The sequence below is a fragment of the Orbicella faveolata genome, unplaced genomic scaffold (genome assembly GCF_042242905.1).
Source record: "Orbicella faveolata isolate gen_17 unplaced genomic scaffold, um_ofav_v1 contig_26, whole genome shotgun sequence".
Classification (NCBI taxonomy): domain Eukaryota; kingdom Metazoa; phylum Cnidaria; class Anthozoa; order Scleractinia; family Merulinidae; genus Orbicella; species Orbicella faveolata.
This window is the reverse complement of record NW_028301554.1, coordinates 17,462,517-17,485,000: the sequence shown is the minus strand read 5'-3', so window position 1 is coordinate 17,485,000 and position 22,484 is coordinate 17,462,517. Positions and strand designations below refer to the sequence as shown.

General features: G+C 40.6%; 2 protein-coding genes across 2 annotated transcripts in view; one reads left to right on the top strand and one right to left on the bottom strand.

Moving 5' to 3' along the window:
- The window catches only part of LOC110049220 (bone morphogenetic protein 8A-like), a 4,097-nt gene extending 1,179 nt beyond the window's left edge, over positions 1-2,918 (top strand). Inside the window, exon 2 of the mRNA XM_020755004.2 lies at positions 1,438-2,918. Within this exon, the coding sequence (XP_020610663.1) occupies positions 1,438-2,216 (779 nt within the window). The 3' untranslated portion in view covers positions 2,217-2,918. The remainder of the gene's footprint in view (positions 1-1,437) is intronic.
- Positions 2,919-3,974: 1,056 nt separating this feature from the next.
- Positions 3,975-22,484, bottom strand: part of LOC110049218 (C-myc promoter-binding protein-like) — a 35,308-nt gene continuing 16,798 nt past the window's right edge. The window contains exons 13-39 of the mRNA XM_020755002.2: positions 22,244-22,325; positions 21,524-21,566; positions 21,314-21,392; positions 20,952-21,028; positions 20,227-20,294; positions 19,421-19,494; positions 19,028-19,089; positions 18,671-18,754; positions 17,869-17,921; positions 17,530-17,598; positions 17,269-17,404; positions 16,616-16,656; positions 16,395-16,494; positions 16,166-16,210; positions 15,733-15,795; positions 14,995-15,060; positions 14,279-14,405; positions 12,911-13,490; positions 12,542-12,593; positions 10,984-11,377; positions 10,305-10,462; positions 9,640-9,732; positions 9,015-9,126; positions 8,466-8,511; positions 7,784-7,894; positions 7,114-7,178; positions 3,975-6,306 (exon numbers count right to left, since the gene is read on the bottom strand). Of these exons, the coding sequence (XP_020610661.1) occupies positions 6,125-6,306; positions 7,114-7,178; positions 7,784-7,894; positions 8,466-8,511; positions 9,015-9,126; positions 9,640-9,732; positions 10,305-10,462; positions 10,984-11,377; positions 12,542-12,593; positions 12,911-13,490; positions 14,279-14,405; positions 14,995-15,060; positions 15,733-15,795; positions 16,166-16,210; positions 16,395-16,494; positions 16,616-16,656; positions 17,269-17,404; positions 17,530-17,598; positions 17,869-17,921; positions 18,671-18,754; positions 19,028-19,089; positions 19,421-19,494; positions 20,227-20,294; positions 20,952-21,028; positions 21,314-21,392; positions 21,524-21,566; positions 22,244-22,325 (3,062 nt within the window). The 3' untranslated portion in view covers positions 3,975-6,124. The remainder of the gene's footprint in view (positions 6,307-7,113; positions 7,179-7,783; positions 7,895-8,465; positions 8,512-9,014; positions 9,127-9,639; positions 9,733-10,304; positions 10,463-10,983; positions 11,378-12,541; positions 12,594-12,910; positions 13,491-14,278; positions 14,406-14,994; positions 15,061-15,732; positions 15,796-16,165; positions 16,211-16,394; positions 16,495-16,615; positions 16,657-17,268; positions 17,405-17,529; positions 17,599-17,868; positions 17,922-18,670; positions 18,755-19,027; positions 19,090-19,420; positions 19,495-20,226; positions 20,295-20,951; positions 21,029-21,313; positions 21,393-21,523; positions 21,567-22,243; positions 22,326-22,484) is intronic.

The window sequence follows — 22,484 nt, the reverse complement described above, 5'->3', positions numbered from 1 at the left end:
AGTAGATTATTGTTTTTTTTTTTTAAGTCCGGAAACCAAAAAAGTAAACATGAGAAAGGGAAAACAAATAAGAAGAAGCTTTTGTTTTGAAATATTGGCCGCAAAATATTCATTACTTTCAAACATTCCCTGCCGAAATCTTTTAATCTAGTTGTTTTGTCTCCTATCACTTGCCGAAAAACGCCAATGAGGCATCTAAAACTATTTTGTCTTGTGAAAAGTAATTCAACAGGGAAAAAAAGATCACTGACTTCGCCAGAATCTTTACGGAATGAGGGCTCATTGATTCTATATTTACCTAATCAACAGAGTCTCTTTACTTCAAATTTCAGGCTTCGGAAAAATAATTAAACATGTATACAAAATAAGATATAAGGTTATGACATATTTTTACTAACTACGATGAAAATGTCGATAATTATTTACACTCAAGCTGCCAATCTGATAGAAATTTGTTTTAAACTATTTCTGCAGTGACGGTGTTAAGTTTACATGTACTATGATATTATCGTTGAGCGGTTTCCGTCAGGTCAGCCAGGTATCTTTTATAACTTATTCTCGTGGAGCTTGTTTTGGTTAAGTGACTGACTGCTTATTTTTGGAAGCCATATTTTACTCAGTCTCGACATTACCAATGGTATGTTTCACGTGCCGCGGGGGGGGAAGGGGACTCCCAAATAAAAAGGACGGGGGTGCTCGTGGTACCTTTTAGGGGTTAAAAAGCAGTTTTGGTACCTCTTAGGGTATTAAGCCTCAAAATGTCCACAGCTGAAGCTTTCGCGGTATCTTTTAGGCGAAAAAATATGACAGGAGATAATGTGTTATGTAAGAATTAGTACCTTACAGATCCCCTTAGGGGAGAAAAAATTTCAAGCCACACCCAAAAAACTGGATCTTGGTACCTCCTAAGGGTCCTTTTCAAAATTTCCGACGAGCACCCCCGTCCTATTTATACGAGAGTACCCCCCCCCGGGGGGGGTTCACGATGCTGGCACAAGCGACTCAGTAAAACCTGGCACGAACTCCCATCATTTGATGTGACAAGCAGTGCGTTTAAAATTCTTCCAAAGAGTGGCAAGCCTATGCGCTGTCCTTGGATACACATTATTTAACACTAGTATTTATTTCAGAAGAGGAGAGGAAGTAGAGGTAAGCGATTTTTCTGAGCGAGAACTTTTTTCCAGCGTCAAGTTAATTTTCACTTTTTTAGGGAGGGTGGGGTAGGGTTGGGTTGGAGGTTCTGGCTAGCTTTGCGCTTTGTTTTCCTCTGTTGTAGATGTGCAGTCAAACAAATCGGTTTTCAGATGATTTGTAACCGATAAATTTCACAGTATTGGAGTCTTACGATTTTGAAAGCAAACTCTAATGACTGCATTTCTTATGAAACTGAATTGTCTTTAGTCAGGGTTCACATTTTTGTTCATGTAATTCTCACAGGTGGTCTTAGTGACCGGAACTTTAAATTCAACGTTACGATCAAGAAAACGAAAGTCCTGAGGTTCGCTGAACTTGAGCTCTACAAACTGCCTTCCACGCTTGACGAAAATGCAAACTCGACGGTGAACATTCAAATCGAAGACATTTACAGCGGCAAACGGGTGTCATCTCAGCCTGTATCCATGGAAACCACCGGCTGGATAAGTTTCACGATTCCACTGGATATCATTCGCCATTGGGACCGCAATCCAGCAAGCAACGCGGGCCTTGCTGTTCACATCAACGAGTCAAACATGGCGCCCGCGATCCGATTTGCAACGAGGCAAACAGACCCGAGTTTGCAACTTCTGCTGCTCCTCCACTGCAGTGACACGGAAAATAGATTTCTTGAAGTGTTAAATGTCTCATTCCAGGCAACTTTGCAACAGCGCCACCCCAGATCTGTCCTTGCCAGCCACACAGGCCCTTGCCGACGGCTTGACCAGATCATCCACTTTAAAGACCTTGGATGGGATGACTGGGTCATAGCTCCCAGGATGTTCTCAGCCTACCACTGCGCAGGCGCGTGCCAAATTCCTGACGTTAACAAAATGAAGACAAACCACGCCCGGCTGCAGTTGTTCCTCAGTCAGCAGGACTCGGATCTGGCGGCTGCACCTTGCTGTGTCCCGGATAAGCTAGGCTCCATTTCCATGTTGTACCATGGTGGTCCAGGGGAAAGCACCTATGTTCTCAAGCAGATGAACGACTTCGTAGTGAAGTCCTGTGGCTGCCATTAGAAATGGAAAGGCAACAGGACAACCAAGCAGATCCTTGGTGGATGATTGGCCACCTATTGCATCAACTAGGTGTTTATAGTTTAAACTTATAATTTAGGTTGAACAGTTCAAAGCAATTCAAAATTCATCAATCAGGTTAATATGCTCAGCGTAATAGTTGGGGTTCAATTTTACTCTTTGGAAAATTTGACAATTTCCTTTATTATGCTGCACGGGACGGGTCGGTTAATGTGAATGAAACAAAGAAAAACCCAAATTGTATACCAGGGGTAATATTGAACTACAACATAGTTGTAAGGTGTAATGAATGTATTAAATAACATGCCCAAAGAACAGCTGTCGCAATATCTATGGAAGTTTATTCTCTAATCTTCTAATACCACGCAGCCGAAGATTTAACATTTTTCTGGAATGGCATACTTCAGACAAATTCAACAACTTGGTAACCTTTCTCGATGACTTTAGATGTTTTTCCCAGAAATTCAATTCGTTTAATTTCCCTTCCTCTAGGCTTAAGCACTAAAAGGGTCTTCCCAAACATGCTAGAAGGAGGAATTTGGCCCTAGATCGAAAAGACATCGAGCAATCCAATGGTAGAAATGAGAATTTATGATTAATAGGAGCGGTGACCCGCTTAAAAATACAATCTGTAAGTTCTTCAATAAAGAGTTATCTGAAAAAATTAAAGCAATTCAAACAGCCGTCTATTTCGTTAAAAAACCAATCAATGCCAATGATTACCTTTCTATTGGCAAAATTGGTTTACATGAGAGATTCTTCTCTTTCGGTTATAACATTACATAACTAATCTTAACGGTACCTTGAAAAGAAATCTCCTTGATAAATAATTAGATTCAAGTCGAGCGAAAATATCAAATTAAATAGGCCATATTCGTTTTCTCGGTATTGGACTGGAACTAGCTTGCAAGTGAGGCTATTGCGGGGAGTCTTTTCAGATGCAAATGAGATTATTCTATGTTTAATTATATTCCCCCGCATGAGCCTCTATTGCAAGCTAGTTCCAGTCCAATACCGAGAATACCAATATGGCCTATTGACAGTATCAAGGTTGCACTGAGAAAACTTGAAAAGGGAAGAGTTCTTACAATCAGGGGGAGGGAGTGGTCCTTTCAGGTTTTTCTGATTCCTGGGAAGGATTTTGTTCTCTTAAATTCATCCCTCGCGAAAGTTTAGATGTGTCAATAGGCCACTTCTGAGTTGCCTCTTGCCTGTGTCAAAACGAGTCTTCACGCGAAACCATTCATATGAAAATGTGTTCCACCTGCAGGGTCATTTTCATGCAAATCAAACTCATTTTCATATGAAACGTTTGGCTCGAGGACTCTTCTTGTAGTTGAAACAGAGGCACAAGGTAACTCGGAAATGCTCTATTGTTTCTCCACATCATTTCCATTGCCATAGTAACCGCATTTTGACAAGCGAGCCGAGCCAATTTTTTTTTTTTTTGACAGGACGTTCGCCTGCTTTTTTTAGTTTCCTTGAGCTTTTCACGGTCATTATACTATTTTGAATGAATGGGGAAGTTCAAGATGGCGGACTATAAAAATGACGCGAAGTCATAAGAGGCTGAGAGTTATCTATTAAATTCAGAATAATCTCGATGTCTTATTGCAAACCAAGCCTAGGGAAGAATTTGAAGTGTTTAGTGCGGTACACTTCAACCTAGCTCCAGGCCCCCAAAGCGGATCGCTCGAGTCTGACGACCTGATTTGCGGCATCAACAAAATCAAACTGCTATTAAAAAGCTCATCTTTTTATTGCACAATGATAAGCACGAGCGTTCACAGTAGTTCGCTGAATTTCACGATTTATGAGCGCTGTACAATTTCATTAAAAACACTGACCTGAATTATATACACACTTGCGCTAGTTAGTCAAGCACTATATACTATTTCACATTCACAAGCTACTGGCTCACTGGCATAAGATTCACTCCAGTTGGCTTTCATTAAATATTTTCCACCTTGACCGAGTAACTAAAAGCTCACAGGATCATTCTGTCACCTTCTCTACCCGGAACAGGAGAAGGGGGTACTCCCTTATGTAGGCTATATAGGTATGTGCGACCCCAAAGGGTATAGTTTTTTAGCCCTTTTGTTCAGAAATAGGTGATCGATTTTGGCCATTTTGGTCTCAAATTAGGTATGGTTTTTGCACTTTAGTCTTGAATCGGGTATGCTTTATAGTAGCTACTTTTTCAACATTATCGACAAGACCATCACCAAAAGCCATTCACAATGCCTTCAAACATCGGCCTATTTTTAGGGAACTAAATGTAAGGCAGGTCTGAAACAGTGTATTGATTTAAGGGCCAGGTCTTAAATAGGGTACAGAAAATCGCAGATTTTGTTAATAAAAGGGTAAAGGTTTGGGAAGCGGACCGCACATCCCCACCCAATTAATTGTTCTAGAAGTACCCCCCCCCCGGGTTCTCTAGAGCTCAATATTTTGCTCCTGTGAGCCCTTACTGCACGAATAGCAACTATACTGGCATAAAATGTCCGGCGGCCTCACTCATTCTTACGGACGAGAATTCAACGAAACTTGGCACTTGTTCCACGACGGCAATATCTTTACTCAACAACAATCCAATTTGCCCAAGGGTTAAACTAAGCAAGCGAAACACTACATTACATGTTTACAAATGTATTAGAGGACTTCAATTTTCGTAATTTTGTGAGCTTTTAAAATCTGTAAAAGTTTACGTAAGAATCGTGTTGGTACGATGAATGAATAAAATTTCACTTTTATTGTCCTTTCTCAAGGTTTTGATTCTAAACGCCATTACTCAATAAAATTTTCGTTGTTGTAAATGTTTTCGCACAATTCTTGCGGAGAATAAATTCCGCTTGAGGTAAATTACAATCCTCTTGAAAGCAACAAGTGAATAATAAAAAAGCGATTGAAAATATATATATTTCCCAAGTATGCGAAATCAATGCATTAACATCGTTGAATTGATGAATTGCTTAGCTAAATTGATTACATCATTTTCCTACTAATGAATACTTGGCACAGCGGTTAACCTTTGTGCAGCGTGCGTGTTGTACACCGCGACGATGACGTCATTGTCTCCGCCGAACGGAGCAAAACCAAATACAATGCAGTTTGGTGCACGAATCTTTTCCCACGATTACCAGCAGTCACACCTTTCCCGCGCTTAGGAACGCGCCTCCATGCAACAGTTACAAGACTTTGCGCGGTTCGTGCTCTGATTGGTTTGCTGCACTATCAGCGGTTACAGTGACTTGCGCTGCGCGTACTTTCTGCTAATTTTAGACAGTCGACGAAGAACAGCTCTTACGTTGAAAAAGAAAATGCTACACCATTAATCCGACTGTTTTCTAAAGAAAGACTATTTTGTTGAAAATTACTAAGGTCATGCTACATAGCCCCAAGTGACAGGATCTTCTACAAGAAAATCGATGTAACATTGTATTTTTTTTTCTTACTTAACACAATTCCAATAAGGACAGGCACTTAGAAATAGGACACGTATGAAAGTTTAGTCGCGTGTAAATGTCACGCTGATGTTAAGCCCACAAACAAGCGATGTTATTACGCATGTGATTTACTTACGATAAAAAATAGTTCTCATAATGTCATTTCCACTCCTTTTCACTCGTCTTATTCCTTTTCTTCTTCAATATTCCTTTTTCGCCGAGTTGGAAAGGTAACACTTTCCGAACATATTATCCCGCACCATCCATACACCAGCGACTTGGACCGTCTCAAAATCTAGAGCGGATCTTCCGTGGAATCAAAAATAATTTAGAAAATCTCGACTCTTCAAAGCCCTCACACAAACTCCCGGGACGCTCAAACCCCACATCTATTCTCAGTAGGGCATCACGCACAAATGGGTAAAGATGAGTGTTCCTGGTTTCTCACGTAAAGGAGGAGACGAGGTATTGCGGAAGCCTGGGTTGGAGGGTAGGCGTGTCGAACGTGCGCCTGCAATATACAGCTCGTGCCGGCGGAGTTCTGTCCTCTGGACATAACAGGTCGGAGTAGTTTTTGGAGTCGAACAGGCGCTTGTAGGCGCGTCGGTATTCCTTGTCGAAGGCATCTGTAAAGCAAGTAGTGCAATACAAATGAACTCTGTTGATTGCCATATACCTCTTTCTTTGATACAGTAAACCCAGGAGTATCAGAAGTTTCCGTCAAAAACTATTTTCAACGGGCGACTCTGGAAAGCTGGTACACCAACTTGGAAAAACGCCTCTCAACGGATGCAAACATCTACCGGCAACTTACAAACGATTTTCACGACAAAAGAGACGGGCGAACCCCAACATAACGACTTAATTCAACTAACAATATATGGATCGAAAATGACTGTTAGCAAACTTTACACGAGTCTTACAGCCAAAATCAAACAGGCTAAACTGATCAATAATTTTCAACGGACCAGAAAACCATCGACTGACAAACACTTTTCACTTGACTCTGAAGATGACTACCACTTAGATTTTCAAAAAGTCAGTCACCAATACCAGCTCTTTTCACAAGTAACCTAGCCCAGAACTATACGAACTATTTCTTTAATGTTTCTTCCGATAACAAACATTAAGAGGACGGTAGAAATACCGACACGGGAACGTCCATGGAGCACTGAACGAAAGAACTTAACGAAAGGGGGCTGTTGTGCGATACCAAAGGAAGGGCAAGGTGTTCTCCTGCTACAACCATTCAGGTGCCACAGAAACTTTTAGAGTTACAAGGAATGACAAGGTACAACGAGGTTTAAGCAACCGTGTGTATTGGTGACACATGTACATCACATCAATTACTCGATTATTTCCGTTATTCTCAACACCTCTCAGGTGTTCAGCGTATTACAATTGAGAGCGGAAGGTGAATGTTGATCACTTACCAACGTCAATGTTTTCAGCTCCACAAGCGGTCAAGGACAAGAACAATAATTCTCGATAAACACTCCTTTAAAAACAAATAAACACTTGTTTACAACAACGATGCAAGACACGCTCGCATTAACAAATAAGGTAAAAGACACTTAACATTACTTTATTGCTGTAATTAATCTCCCAATTAACTAATTCTTGTATTATTCTCTAACTTGCTCCACTCAGCCAGAATTAACCAAGTAATCCTCCTCTAACAGTATCCCCACCTTCATAACGTTTTCTAAAACTTTTCAAACTTTTCCCCCAAAGAATACTCTACCACAAAATTTGAAAGAAAGAAGGAGGGGAGGGGAGGGGAGGGGAAGGAGGAGATTAGATTATAGGTTAGAACTTCCTTACACAGCTAATAAACTCTATCAAATAAAAGTACTGATCAATAGCGTTCATTTGAATGGTCAGTCTTCGTAGCGAGGGTTCTCGGACAAATGAATACTTTCCTGCATTTCATTCATTACTGTTTCATTGGTACGGCTCGGGAGCCCTTGTGACGCAGGCTAGAATCGTCACACACTAAGATTTACCCCCCCAAAATTAAAACAACATTATAAGTGATCGAGGTTTGACTCTCGAAGGGAAGGAATTAAGTGCTGCTTAGACATATTAGGTGAGTGCACATACCATTTTGCGTTTGGGTTGATGTTCTTCTGTCGATTTCTTTCCTCCAGTAGGATTACAGTTGGGCTGTACACGTCGTTTTCTTGTATATGAGCCACCACAGACTGCATTACGCTACAAGATAGTGAAAACAGACAGATCCTTATGTCAGCCATTATGGTTATATAATAAGTCAAATTATTCTCGCAGTTTGATTGGTTCTTATCTATGATCTATTAGAGGACAGACATATAGATGACATCATTAACATTTTTTTTTTTGTTTCTTTATTGTATGAAACAGTTGGGTCCCATGATGCCGTCCGTCTGTTCAGTAATAGACCACAGAAGGCGTCAAACTGTGGTTAAAAAAATCCGACACACTCGGCTAACCCCACGTGTGCCACTGTTTTTTTGCTTACAATATATGGACATCATCTGTGATCTATTACTAACCAGACGTAAGGCAACAATGAATATGGAATCTACTTTTTAACCTGAACACAGACAACAAAAACAACAACCAATACCACGTAATTTTCTTTCCAATAACTTTTACAAGAGAACCCAATGTGTTTGGACCTTTTTCAAACTTCAGACCAACATATTTTGGAAGGAGAAGCCATAATTATCACAACAAAAATCAGTATCATATGTAACAACAATTATTGCAAAGATAGAGAAGGAATCCTCGGTTTTACTCTTACTTTCTAGTTGTTAATCCTTTGTCCATCAGAGAACCTTGCTGGTCCGCTACAAGGTAAAACAGAGTGGTGAAAAAAAACAACGTTAACCAGTTAGCAAGCGACAGCAAACTAGTAGCACGCTTCGTTTGGTCAAGCTGCCCTTTTTCACTCCATAATGAGATCGACATCTGAATACACCGTACAGTTTCAAGACATTGACAGGTATACACATGAGGAGAATATAGAAAATCAATTGGGGTATAATGTCTTTGATATGGAGCGGTTTTCAATTGAGTGTCGCAAAACTAAGCCCAAAGTAATCACTCTAGCCAATCGCAAAAGACACTGAGAATCTAGAACCAATCAAAACTCGAACAAAATGCGTGTAGCTGACGCAAAGCGCGAGAGTTTTAGTCTTACTTTTGATTCGATAAAAAAGTAGCGCGAGTCTTCTTAGGCCAATAGCGTAGCGTTGTAATGCAAAACCAACTACTTTTTCAAAACTCAAGTGAAAATCGTTCTCACTATATAATAAATGTCTGACAGTCCGTAAGAAGTACTCGCACTCACCTGGTGCATTCCACAGGACGTACAGTGGAACCACGTCATATTCCTCCCTTTCACCGTCCCATGACGTGGACACCAGGACCTGGGTACCAAGCCCCGAGTTGCTGCGCCGTTCCTGTCACGTGATCAATCACCCGTCAGCAGGTCTTATGTATGAATATGTACACATTTTCAGGGTACAAACAAAACCAATTAACGGACTTTATTCGTCGGGGAAGCTGGACCTATGATGCACTAGCCGAGAGTCATTTTCACAAGCCCTAGGAAATTTCATCTCTTATTGTGCTTCTGTAATTTGAAGTTCCTCAAAACACTTTTTCCGAAGAAACTTCACATGCATGCCCGTCGGGAGAGCCTGTGTGCATCCGCCCCACCTCTCCTTGATTTTTTTTGAAAGGCGGGGAGAGGGCGGGCGGGGGAGACGGATGCACACAAGGCAACGTCGGGAAAGTGGTAGATAGAATAGCCCGACTGGAAAATCCCCTAGCCCCGGGTTATCGGACACCACTTTCTTTGCACGCTTATTTTACTTAGTCACGTGGAATTGACCCGGGGCAATTTATTACAGACCCATTCCAATACTTGCGCTCACTGGATACTATTAGAGGGAGAGTTTTAAGTTTCATACCTCAAATCTGTCGGCTCTTTCGTTGCTGGGGTATGTTGACAATACGTGATCTGCTAAATGGGACGGTAGCTCAAGCCGCTTAAAATACCACACCTGCAAAATGATTATACAGCGAGCAGTTTTTACAAGGTTTTGCTTGATTATGTGGCTGTTTAGCTCTTCAGTTAGTTTTGTGAGTGATCAAGTTGCATCGGAAAACAAGACTGTGTTAAAGTGAATATTTCTCGTCTCGTGATTACAGACTGAATTGGACGACACGATGTCCTGTTACCAATTAATCAAAACTATGACAAAATTCGAGAAACGAACAAACCAACGATTGAGCGCTGAACTATTAAACGTCGTTGTGAATGCTGAAAAACACCGCAGTTTACCCAACAGAGTGTACCGCAACATCGCGCGCAAAATGACGCGTACTGTCCAATTACAATGGTATACAATGGTATACTCGTGAAATTGGGAAATAATTTCTCTTACCTTCCGTCAAAATTCTAATAATATCACTCGCCTAAAGGCTTGGGAAATTATAAGAATTTTGACAAGACGCGCGTGAAATTATTTCCTAATTTGACTCGTCACCATTTGATTAACCGTACATATAACAAGTACAATTGTACTCAATAGTAGTAATGTCGTCATGACATATTTCATGTTCCTTTACTCACCAGGTTCCAGAATATGATACTCTTCTCTTGCACGACTTCTGGAAACTGAAGTGTGGTAATGCCGTCATTCTCAAACATGTTCTCAAGTTCCTTTCTCAAAACCAGCGGATTGAGATATGGAACTGTAATTATTTCTCTTTCTTCCGGGGCTCTGGACACTAAAAATACAGGAATAAAAAAGGGAATGTTGAGTTCACAATCACGTATCATCAATATAGTAAATGCGGTGATTATAACGTAGACCCTTCTCTTACAAGCCTCCTTTAATTCAATTTCTTCAAAATACAATTTGAATTATTTTGCTCTTCAATTTTCAAGACGGCAACACATTTTCTAAACAGAAAAAGAGTTATTTTGTAGCAGCTGTTTGGAACTACCTACAAGCACAGAAATAACAAATTGCTGATGTTCTGTTTTAAAAAGAAATACACAATAAAAATGCTTTTTAATTATTTCCTTTTGCGCTAACTGCTTTAAGAATTAAAACGATATCCACTCCTCCACTAACCCTCCCCAAATCAGGGCTTCAAAAATTTAAGTCGTATCGCACTTGCAAAGTAAAGATTTTTCTGTACATCTTGTGGTTAATTAATTGCAATAAGAAACTACAGCTCTAACGCTTCATCCATTATTTTTGTTTCACTGCTTTCAGTTGTTCATAACGTTATGTTCCACTTACCATACCAACTACTCCCGTAGCTGCCGCAAGTGCTGTTACTACTACGCGCGCGTTGAATCCACGAGCCAGGCCTTGGACTGCCGTGTAGACTTCCCGAGGGACTGCCACTTGCACTCGACGGCGCACTGATGCTATGGCGCATGCGATGATGGCTAGCCCGGATGGGGACTGGGTTGGACGCTGGTGGCGACATCGCGGCGCTGAGTGGACGTGTGGGACTGGTGATTTTCTGCATCAAAAGACTGGATTCAATCGTGCTCGGTACAGAGTTACTGAGCGGTCCGGAACTCGGTTCCACTTCGGAATTTCCCGGCAAAAGCTCGGAGCTTCCGAAGCTGTTGATACTGGACGATAGCTCAGAGCTTGGGTGAGACGAAAAACAGTTTCGATAATCCTAAACAAGAGACGAAAATCCGGTACACGGTTAGCGTAACATTCAAAATTGAATTGCGAGGTTACTGAGTTGATTCGTTACAGCGGTTTTCAACTGAGTGTTGTCAAACAAAAACCAAAGAAATCACTCTAGCCAATCACAAAGGAGACAGACAAACCAGTGAACCAATCAAAACTCGAAGTAATTACGTGTCTGACGCGAAGCGCGGGAAAACGCGTGCGAGCGAGTCGAGATTGGTTTTGGTTTCACTTCTGATTGGACGAGAAGGTGGCGCAAGTTTTTAAGCCAATCGTACGTACGTACGTACGTACATACATACATACATACATACATAATTTATTTGATAAAGCAGGTTGGAGATCAAAATTGGCAAGACGCTAAGTCCTGATGTGGACCTGCACTATCTAAAATTATAAATTAATAAAATCCTACGTAATACATAATCCTACATAATCCTATCCTACACTTCGTGTGGCGAGGTGATCCAAAACCAATTTCTTGTCGACACTCAAACCAAAAACCGCTCTTACTTCTGTTACTGTTGAAATTCATGAGCAATCCTCGATAACTTGACAGTTCTTACACTACAGCATACAGAGGTAGCGATAAGGCACACGTAGTAACTTCACAATTAGGGTGCGTTCCTTTACGATGATCTGGATCAGGATCAGTGGTTCAAGAACACTCAGATCATGATACATCGAAGGAACTCGGAGCCAATGAATCACCTCTGGCGAAGGATTTATCAGTTCTTTTAATCCACCATGATCCGAGTGATCCTGGATCACTGCCCCTGACCAGGATCATCTCAAAGGAACATACCCTTAAATTCTGGTATTACTGACAATCTTAGTGAAATTACTTGGCCACATACTGCGAGTTAAATAACTGAGTTGGTTGAGCTTAGCAGATAGAATTACCTAGAAGTACCTCGAAAAGGTAAGAATAGTATGATTCAGTTTCGTAATAGAGACAATTTTCACCTCAACGCATTCGAATGGACAGAGAAAAATCTAAACAGTTATTACCACGGGATTTCTTTCTTTTTTTTTCAATCAAAAAGTGTCAGAAATATCATTCATCGTCTGTAGAGGCGGCCTAGATTCCACTTCTATAAAATTCAACCTTGAACACTGTAACGCACTCAACTTCAGTGCCACATACCTTGATTTTAATTGTGAGGTTTGCTACTTGCTGTGTTTGGCAGTAAGGGCATCTGCAAGATAACAGAAGAAACGAGATTCGTACGAGATTCACACAACCTGCACCTGAATTTGCAATACAGCCTGAACTCCCTATGCCTTGTTACAGTTTCATTGCAGCAACGTTGCACAAAGTAGAACTGCAAAAACCCACGTATTGCAAAAACCCATTTCGCAATCCGTTTTAATCTTCTTCAATTTTTGTCCATCCGTACAATCTTTTGTCATTGTTGTGTTACTGTTCCTTCACAGTTTTAAGTGGTTATTTTTCTCTTTCAGTCGTCTACATTTGGATAAAATCCATAACATAAATAGTTTCGTTAACTCCTACCCTGTGTTCAAATTCGAGTCGTCCGCAGTCCACCCAGCCAAGATCTCCTCGTCATACAAGTATCTCCCACATTTGACACACTGATGACAGGTGCACAGGACGGCTTCCAGTGCGGTGTCGGGCTGTAGACCAGAAGGAAGGCCGAATATAATATCATCTAACATCTTGGTGGTGTACTCGTACGGATCAGAATCTTCACTGTTCGCGTTGATATACAGCTGGGAATGCCGCGAGCCGTCACTGAACGCGGAAAGAACCGACGTTTCGCTGATAGTTCTCCCGTACGTCAATCGTTTCCTTTGCGAGAAAGCCCCGTCAATAGACGTAGTAGAAAGGTCTAGTATATCTGCTGCTTCAGAAGCGGTAGACATTTCGCTTATTGTTCTTTCGCGACGTGATTTGAGTTCCGGTGTCCGTCTGCCTTCGTTGTCGTCTCCCAAGTCAAGCAGGCGCTCACGTGACAGAGCTTTTTCGCGTTCGCGTGAAGGGGTGCGTGACCGATCAGGCTTTTTCAGGGTCAGTCTTCTGGGAGAGTCTGTGACATCCAAGTCACTGCTAGATCCTGACGGCGACAGGGAATCTGGAAACAAGTGACAACTTCACATTACAGAACGAATTTTTTTTCTTCTATGAAGCGCTTTTAGCAGGAAATGTTTCCATGAACAGGAAGGGTGTACCACCTCTTTAGGGTAGTCAACGAAAAAAGAAAGCTGATTGAAGGAGACGAAGAGTGACGGAAATATATTTTATTACATGTTTTGGTGTGTAGTACCGCTGTATATTTTTACGAGTTGTGCCGTATTTTGACGAGCCCGTAGGGCGAGTCAAAATACAAACAATGAGTAAAAACATACAGCGATACTACACATCAAAACATCTAATACGAGATTTATTATCCAACTGCTGTAGTCAATAAATTTATCGATGAAAGAGGGAGAGTGTGAGAGTTTTGCGTGCGCGCGCCGACCTGTACGGCAAACAGGTTTTCTACTGTACAAATACGCCAAACAGGTTTTCTACTGTACAATACCGCTGTAGATTTGTACCGTTATTTGGACAGTATTCGCTGCAGTTGGATAATACAGTGCCTTATTTTATAGGTTCGTCCTGTCTTTTTAACAACTAGATACCACGTTCACCAAGTTAGTTTTGTTATCGATAATGTGTATTAACTACTTAATCAAAATATGGACATAAAAACTATTTTCACGTTGGCAAAAAATGCGTGCAAAATTACAGTTTCACTTCAAATGTTACAGGTGGAATTTCTGAATTTCCGAGAAATATAATTTGATCTCTGACAAGTCTGGAATGTTAAATACATGGCGACACATTAAAACTCAAAACAAACTCAAAACCAAACTTTACCTTCTTTGTTACTGTGCGCTAATTTTGCTAGTCTCTGAAGCTCGTACACGGCAGCAAAGAAATTCCGCAGCTTGTTCCACATGTGCGAGCTGGTCGTGTTTGATGGCCACTTCCCTTCCACTACAGCCTACGGAATACAGAAGAGGGAAACTGAGATCAAGCAACTCAATGACACGTTTGGAACTTGCTCCACAGAGACCGTGTGGCTTCCGATTCGTTGCTCTGCTAAGAGTTTTCGCGCGCTATTATCAACCGATCAGGTAACACTGCTCAGATCTCAATGGATACAGACGTTTCTCTTTATTCTGCTCCGGCGCTCATTCGTTCGTTCCTTTGCTTGTTTGGGTGGAATTGACTCATTTGAGGGTGCGCAAGCTGTCACGCTGATCGTAAAAGTAGCTTCTGACTGCATGAAATTTCATGGGGCAGATCTAAATCAAGCAAACGACAGGCGAAATTAATACTAGTCAAGGATACTTTTTGTGATTCACGAAATCGTCCAAAACGGTGAAATATTGTATATCTCTTTCTCAAACTCTCTTCTCAATCGATTAATATGCCAGACTTCATTGATATAGCCCGAGTAGCTGGCTTTTCGAAAGTAAGGGGAGAGAGAGAGGAAAAAAGAAGGAAAGGGAAGAGGAAGACTTCTCTCCTCCTCCCCTCCTCCCTAAGAGCGCCTGATGGTGCGGTTATAATTGTAACAATCTTCTTACCCGATTGTAATACCCATACGTGACAGCATTCGGTGTGATTCCTTGGTTTTTCATCTCAAACCAAACCTGTATGGAAAGAGCAGAAATCAGCTGAATGACTTCACACCTTATCCAAAAGTCTGTGTGCAAGTTTCCCACGCCATACGCCACTGAATCACACTGAACATTTATAGTTGAGGTAAACGTACTTTCTCAGTTTTAGGGCGGTTACTGAGTGTCGAAAGTTATCAGACAATTACCTTGGCTTTGGTTTTGGTTTTACTACGGTTTGAGATTGGCTGAGTAGCCTAATTGGTAAGTGGTTTGTAATTGGTTTGGTTTTGGGATTACGCCATTCAATTGAAAACCGCTCTATCTAGCTTTGTTTGCGCCGGGGTGGGTTTATTACATCACCTTGACTAACTTCTACTGCATGTACTGCCTGCAGTCACATATTTTACCAGGATTGTTTTAAACAACTACACCTTCTTCACGCAAAGTCGTGTTTAAACCCACGTTAAACGCAAAAAAGAGTGTTCTTTAAGGGAGTGTTGCATATGAAACTCATACAATGTCAAATGGGTCGCCATGGTAATCCTTGTTTTTCGTTATATTTAAACTATGAGCAGTACCTCTTTTTTTCAAGGTCTGTTGAGCGTGAACCAAACTAGAAGCACGAGTACAAAGAAATAGAAGGGGTGCGTTCAGGAGGTTCTGTAAGCCAACACCCAACACGTCTGACCGGTCTAGGATACTCACCTTGACGGCAAGGGCAGGGTGACCGTACTGTCCACAAAGCTGCATTAACACTCGGTAACACACCTGTTTCATGAAAAGGAACGAAAGAAAGAAATCCGTCAGCTTGCCTTACTAATTTGTAACCATTTGCTTGACTCGCCATGGCTGTTCCACTTAGGTGGATGGGAGGAACCAGGATTTGTAACATAAAGTAGTTACTAGTATTGCTACCTCCCCTCCCCTCCCTGGATGGGTTTCTGATACATCACAACTCAGTGAGCCTGACCTACGCTTGAACAGAGTCCGCACCATGCCTCCCAGGTGTTCAGCTTTGTAATTCTCCGCACTGTCCTTCATACATTTTCAACAATGTTCTGTGAGAGAGTTTGGTTTATTCATCACAACATGAATTCGGTATAAAAGAAGAAAGGTTAAAAGGACTGGTAGGACTCACCTCGTCTGGCAGTTTGACTTCTTTCTTCTTCATCTTGCATAAGATCTGCCATGAACAGATTGTAAGAGTCATGAGTAACGATCACGGCAATAGCCAGGCAAAACCAAGTAAGAATCTGATCAAAGAGCTTTATGTAACTCGTAGACAACACATTCATGTGATGCATATGATATAACATGGAGTGTTTGAACAAAAAGAATATTGAATTTGTAACTTAAAATTGACTTACTTCAAAAGCCACGTGCAGGACTTTCGCTTTGTTATGATGACGTTTCACATAGGCGGGGAGATGAATGAACCAAAGACTGTAACAGTGAGCTAACAAGCACCTACAAAGGTATCAAACGCAATAGAGAACGGACAGTCAAATACACTGCTTGAAACACAAGAACACTTGATCAGAACTACTACGAAACAAACGCTGAAGAACAATTAACAAAGTTAACTCACTTGGCCCAGGTAAAAGGACTTCCAGAGTTCTTTTTCGCCATCTATGAAAGCAACGTTAAATGGTTAAAATTTACCCTTTGGAAACTGTTTGAATCAATTACAAAGAGGATCGCTGTTTTGGATTTTTAGTACCTCTTTGACAGCTTTCAGTTTAAATCAAATTTTAAGAGCTGAGGTACGTAGGGATATTAACTCTCTGAATGTGAATGTGTAGCTTGACAACCCCACTCCCCATAGCTTTTTAGACATTCTCACTGGACATTTTGAGCGACAGCCGTTGCAAAGTTGTAAAAAAGATGTCAAAAATTAGTCAAAAGCTTACAAGGCATTTGATAAATTTTTGAGATGGGAACACTACAACAATCTTCGTTATACTCAATGAGTTCTTAGTTAGTTCTAGTTTACTGACTAATGTAGACAGATATAGCTGAATCTAAATAACGTGCGCGGTCCAATGTCAATTAAAAGCGGTTTTCAATTGAGTGTTGAAAGTTATCGAACAATTGCTTTGGTTTTAGTTTTGGTTTTACTACAGTTTGAGATTGGCTGAGTAGTCTGATTGGTAAGTTATTGATTTCATTTTGGTTTTACGACACTCAAATGAAAACCGCTGTAAGCCACAGCTTGAAGAGTGAGATGTAAGTTTCAGTTACCAGAACAGATTGATGTCTTTCAGCCCTAGTTCTCCTGGCCACAGGTGACACGGGTGGAGTCATTGCCGACTGTGCATGAAGTGACAGCTTCTCTGGCTTCATGAGTGCAACATTCAAAACTGGAAACACTGGGTATCTGTTTAATAACAACAAAATGTATCCTTATATCATTGATTCAAAAAATAATATAATTGTGGAAAACTAAAACATTCAGACTTAAATGTACAAGGTACAATTAAGTCTTAAAACAAGTTTACTTACGTATAGAGCTTTCCTTTTTCCATGTTAGACACATCCGGTGGTGTGACAACATAAGTTCTCTGGCCACCCCTGTTGAACAAGAAATGTTAACTAACAGTTAACTAAGTACAAAAACGTAATGGCAATCAAAGCATTAACGCACAGAGCGTGAGAAAAACGGACAGAATTTGAAGTAAAATCGTATGACTGGAAGCTACTGGAGACAGTGCCAGTAAAGTCGAGGAGCTTAGGAAATGCAAAACCCACGAAAGGATTTTTCTGGTGCCTACTCAAAAACCGCACTACTGTGTAAAACCTTGTCATCTCTACTTCCCATTTCCAGATCACAATGTATTTTACCTTGCAACTGATTCATCCACCTCAACGAGTCGGCTTTCAGGTGATATTTCAAGCTGCAATGCGACACACAGAAAATCAAGTAAACTAACTGTACACTTATTCACTGAAGTCCTAGTATCCCCCCCGCTCGCCTGTTACGTGACATCCCAAAAACGAGCTGTGGAGGAGACTACTCACGTCCAGAATTGAACGCAACTATTGTTTACCAAGTACTTTATGTTTGTCATATTCATATTAAATGTACTTCATATTGGACAGAATTATGTACATTTTGGTGAACTTTTAGCGATGAGGACAATGGGTGATGCTTGTCATATGGACGTGCACCTCACTTGAATGTCCAGTCCTGGACATATCTGCACTTTGTACAAGAACGTTCAATGGAATGAAGATCATGTACTTGTGAAACAGTATATATATGTACCTGGGCCCCACCCGGAGAAATTTGAAAACGCAGCCTTATTTCTACGGTTAGGCCTATGCCGTCCACACTAATCCGTCACGAAAACGGACCTTTTCGAAAACGCTCTGCAAACCGGAGGAAAACGATGAGTTTTCTGTCGCCGGTGATTGTTGCCTTTTCAAATTTCTGCGGCGTGGCGTGGACGGAAAACATTTGATGTGTTTTCACAATGAAAATGGCGTTTTCAAATTTCTCTGGGGTAGCAGACGGGGCCTGAGAAGAACAGATCATGAAACACCAATTAGTGTGTGCGAAGAGAAACGGAGTAAGGCAGGTGCACTGAACAAACCAACAACAATGTCAGGTGAAATTAAAAATACAAACCGTCCAGACACTTACTCTTTCTAAACAATTGTCAAAGAAAGCCAACAGGGAATCTTGTGCTGTCACAAATGATCTCTGCTCGATAAACCTGCTGAACATCTGCGAAAAAAAAAAGACAAGTACATCATATTAGAGAAGAAGGTGAGAGTCGCCTCACTGACGAGCCGTAAAGATGCACAGAAAAAATGGGCGCGGACGTATGTACGTATGTACTCCGGGCGCATGTACTCTGATAAAATATAGCTTTTTAGTAAATCACAACGAACCCAAAATCCAGACACTGTATTGTAAATTCAACTAACGTAGTCAAGTGAGAAATGCTCACAAATCACGATGGATATAAGTAAACCAAAAGCACCAGGGCTTCGTTACCTGTGTCCTTGATAAGGTCTGGAAAAACTTGGACTGCGAGCTGGGGCGACTCTTGAGGAAACCTAACCAAAGGAAATATATTGAATCAAAGGATTGTCCAGTTTTAACGTAAATACACTGAAACGAAATTTTACCGTGAGCAGAATAGCTGTATTTTTGTTGATGTTTATTGATAAAGCCTCCTATCTCTAGTAGTTTTGGTCATAACAGGCTAACCTATACAACAGGCTTGCCTGAGGCAAGTCGCATCTCGCACTGGCTTGTGGGACTGTTGCTGGAGACAAAAGAAAAGACGACAAGCTATATTGTCCCTTGTAACCATCCCACAAGTGACTGCGAGACAGGACTCGCCCTGGCAGGTTTCTTCTCGTATCGTTTGTACATATAGCCTACCCTCTAGGTCAAACAGAGACGTCAAATCGCATGTTTCTTGTGTGGGTGCTGACGTTATTGGTTTCAGGAAAGACCTGCAAAATAATTTAGCTGATTCAAAGCCGGGTTTAAGTTTTGGAGGACAAAAATGTACCTTATTACATGAAATTTTCGCGATACGTTTATTTCACGATTTTGAGGTGCGAATATTTCGCGACACTTAAACACCGCGATTTGGAGGAAATTACGGTATTTTGAATCACTTTACTTCGCGTTTTCGAGTTACACACAGTTTATTTCCTTGGCAATGTTACTTAAACATGTCCTTGAATTTAGCAAACCGACTTTATGAAAGGTTCAATAACGTCAAAAGTAACAAAAACGCAACGGCTGGACTATATGTTATCAGTTGAGTAACATAACGTGAGTCACTTAATTTTTGTGTCATGTTATGTTCGCGACACTTACTGTTCGTGTCACTTTAATTTCGCGATTTTTTTTAAATCGCGAAATTATTGTGTCGCGAACATATCATGTAATAAGGTACATCACCGAGGTACAGCTTTGATGGATAAAGAAGGTCTAAATGCAATCCTAATGTTTAACTTACAAGGTGAAGCTTCTATGACACTTCTTAATAATTGTTTTTGCTTTTCATTTCCACTTTACACTACTCGAGATCTTGTTAAACTAAAGTTGACACACTGAAAATGTCATTGAACAAGCGCGAGGTCTGTATTGAGGAAAAAATCAGCGCATAGTGGTAGTGATACAACAACATTTCCCCAAAACGTACAATCAAAAACAACAAAACAATTATCACTCACTGGTAGCCTTTCAGAATAGTCGCCATAAACTGCAAGAAAGCATCTTGAATGGCTACTTCTAGTTGAAGCTGAAGAGAAAAAGTAACAACCACAAAAAAAAAATAAACCAACAAACAAACAATAAATAAGTAAATAAATAAATAAATAAATAAATAAAATATCCATATTCTCAAACAATATTTCTCTTTAGCAATTATTCTACGAGCGCGCGTTGGATATGAGAAGGTAGATAGCCAACGAGGCGCCGAGTTGGCTTTTAGGGGATTTAAGATTTGAGCACGAGTACGACTTTTCAATTCCAGTTTGCAGGCTTCACATTTTCACGTCACCTACCCATCTCATCCCATGAGCTGCCCTCTCTAACTAAAACAGATATGAAGGGCGAGGGCTCTGGAAACGTCGCTGGTTTGAAATTCGAAAATCGTGCTCATACTCAATTTCGTACTCGCAGTCCAATCTAAAGCTCCCTATAATCATCTCATATCCAACAAGCACGTGTGGAATGATGGTTTTATTAAAAACGCCCTCAAATCACAGAAAACTAAAAATAAAGATAAAAACATAAACGGTCCAAAAGTTACGCGTGTGCTCATCATATTTATAGAGCACGGTATAATGGCTCATTTACCATGATGGCTAAGCCAATCAATTGCATTATCCAATGATCTAGTTGTTAATACTTATTATTTTAGGTAACCTCACATCGTGATATTAATGCAGCTCACCCTTTTTCTCGAGTGTGAAGTGTCGTGATCTAGAGGAGCCAGTTCAATGGCTGTCTCGATGATATCTCCGCCAGAAGCTGCAATAATAGTGAAATTTGTATAGGAAATGGTATGCACGAGTGATCTTTGAAAATAGGCCTTTTGCACGATCCGGTCACATGGTAGGGAATTAATTATACTCATTTACTATAATTTACGACTGAGAAAATTACGAACGCACGTGCGAAGTGCAAATTAAGATTTAACGTTAAAATAGCCTGCTCTCTGCCAATCACAATGAAGTAATTCTCTCAGTCATATAATAAATGAGCTAACAAATACACGTGAACACTCCTAACTATTCAGAGTTTGTAAGTACTTACTCTCTCTTTCCTTGTGATACAGCTGATACAACTGGTAGTGAAGCTCATTCAACCTCTCTTGTAAGACTTTTCCCGGTTTCTGCATTAAAAACAAAATTGTTTCATAAACGCAACTCTTCTTTAGTAGTGAAACTGACTTTCAGCCTCTTTAAGCACTTGCTTGATTAGTACGTACATCATTAAATATACCGAATATTTATTTTATATTACCTTTGGAAGGCTTTTCCAACCAAGGCCTTTAAGTTCATTCTCCCTGTGGTTCAAGACACTAAAAGTCAGTACAACATAAGTTGATAAATATTTGTTTTAGGCAGCAAGTTGAGGCGGAAGGCGAAAAAACGGCGGAGTGAGAAAAGAAGAGAGGGGCTTGGCGAGAGGAGTGACCGCCTTCCCGTGCCGCACTTCTCTCCCATTTTTTTCGTGCGCCATTTTGCGTGCTTGCGCCCAAATTCGAATGCTTGAAAGAGGCTAGATGACATCTACTTGTACAATCAAGAGTGTCCGAGATTTATTTGTCATAGATGCCTAAAACTTGCTTTGTTAATAATTTATCGAGATAAAATTTGATGCGATATATGAAACACAAAAGATCGTGTTTGACTACATTTCCAAACACAGAGAAGAGTTGAAAATTCTGAGCAAAGTCGGGTATTTTTGACGAACGTGTTTGGAAATGTGGTCAAATTCTGTCTTGAGTGTTTGATATGTCTTAATAAAATCGTAAAAACCTATGCTTATTAAGATCAGATACCCAAATACCATCACGGTCATGATTTCCTTTGTTTAAACTTGATCAATTGTAAATGAGTTTGAGAAGAACTGTTGGTAATCCTTATCCATCCTTGGAACACTGCACTTCGTTGCCAAAACACCCAATGTCCTATTTTTTCCCGTAGATTAAACATTTATCCAAAAAAAATTGTAACTTACAGTGAGATCATGTTGGTATCCAGGTCAACACAGGTGACATCATCAGGCGGGTCATACTGATCAAAGTAACGTGAATCAATCCCTGCAAAGTAAGTCAAATAATCACTGCTTTACAGTGAACATACAACAGCTGAGATTCCAGGGAGAGATCCAGGAAAAATACTGAAAAACATACCACAGACTCTTGGTGCTCAAGACATAACTGTAACATCTGAAATGTGACCAGCACAAGGTTCTCACC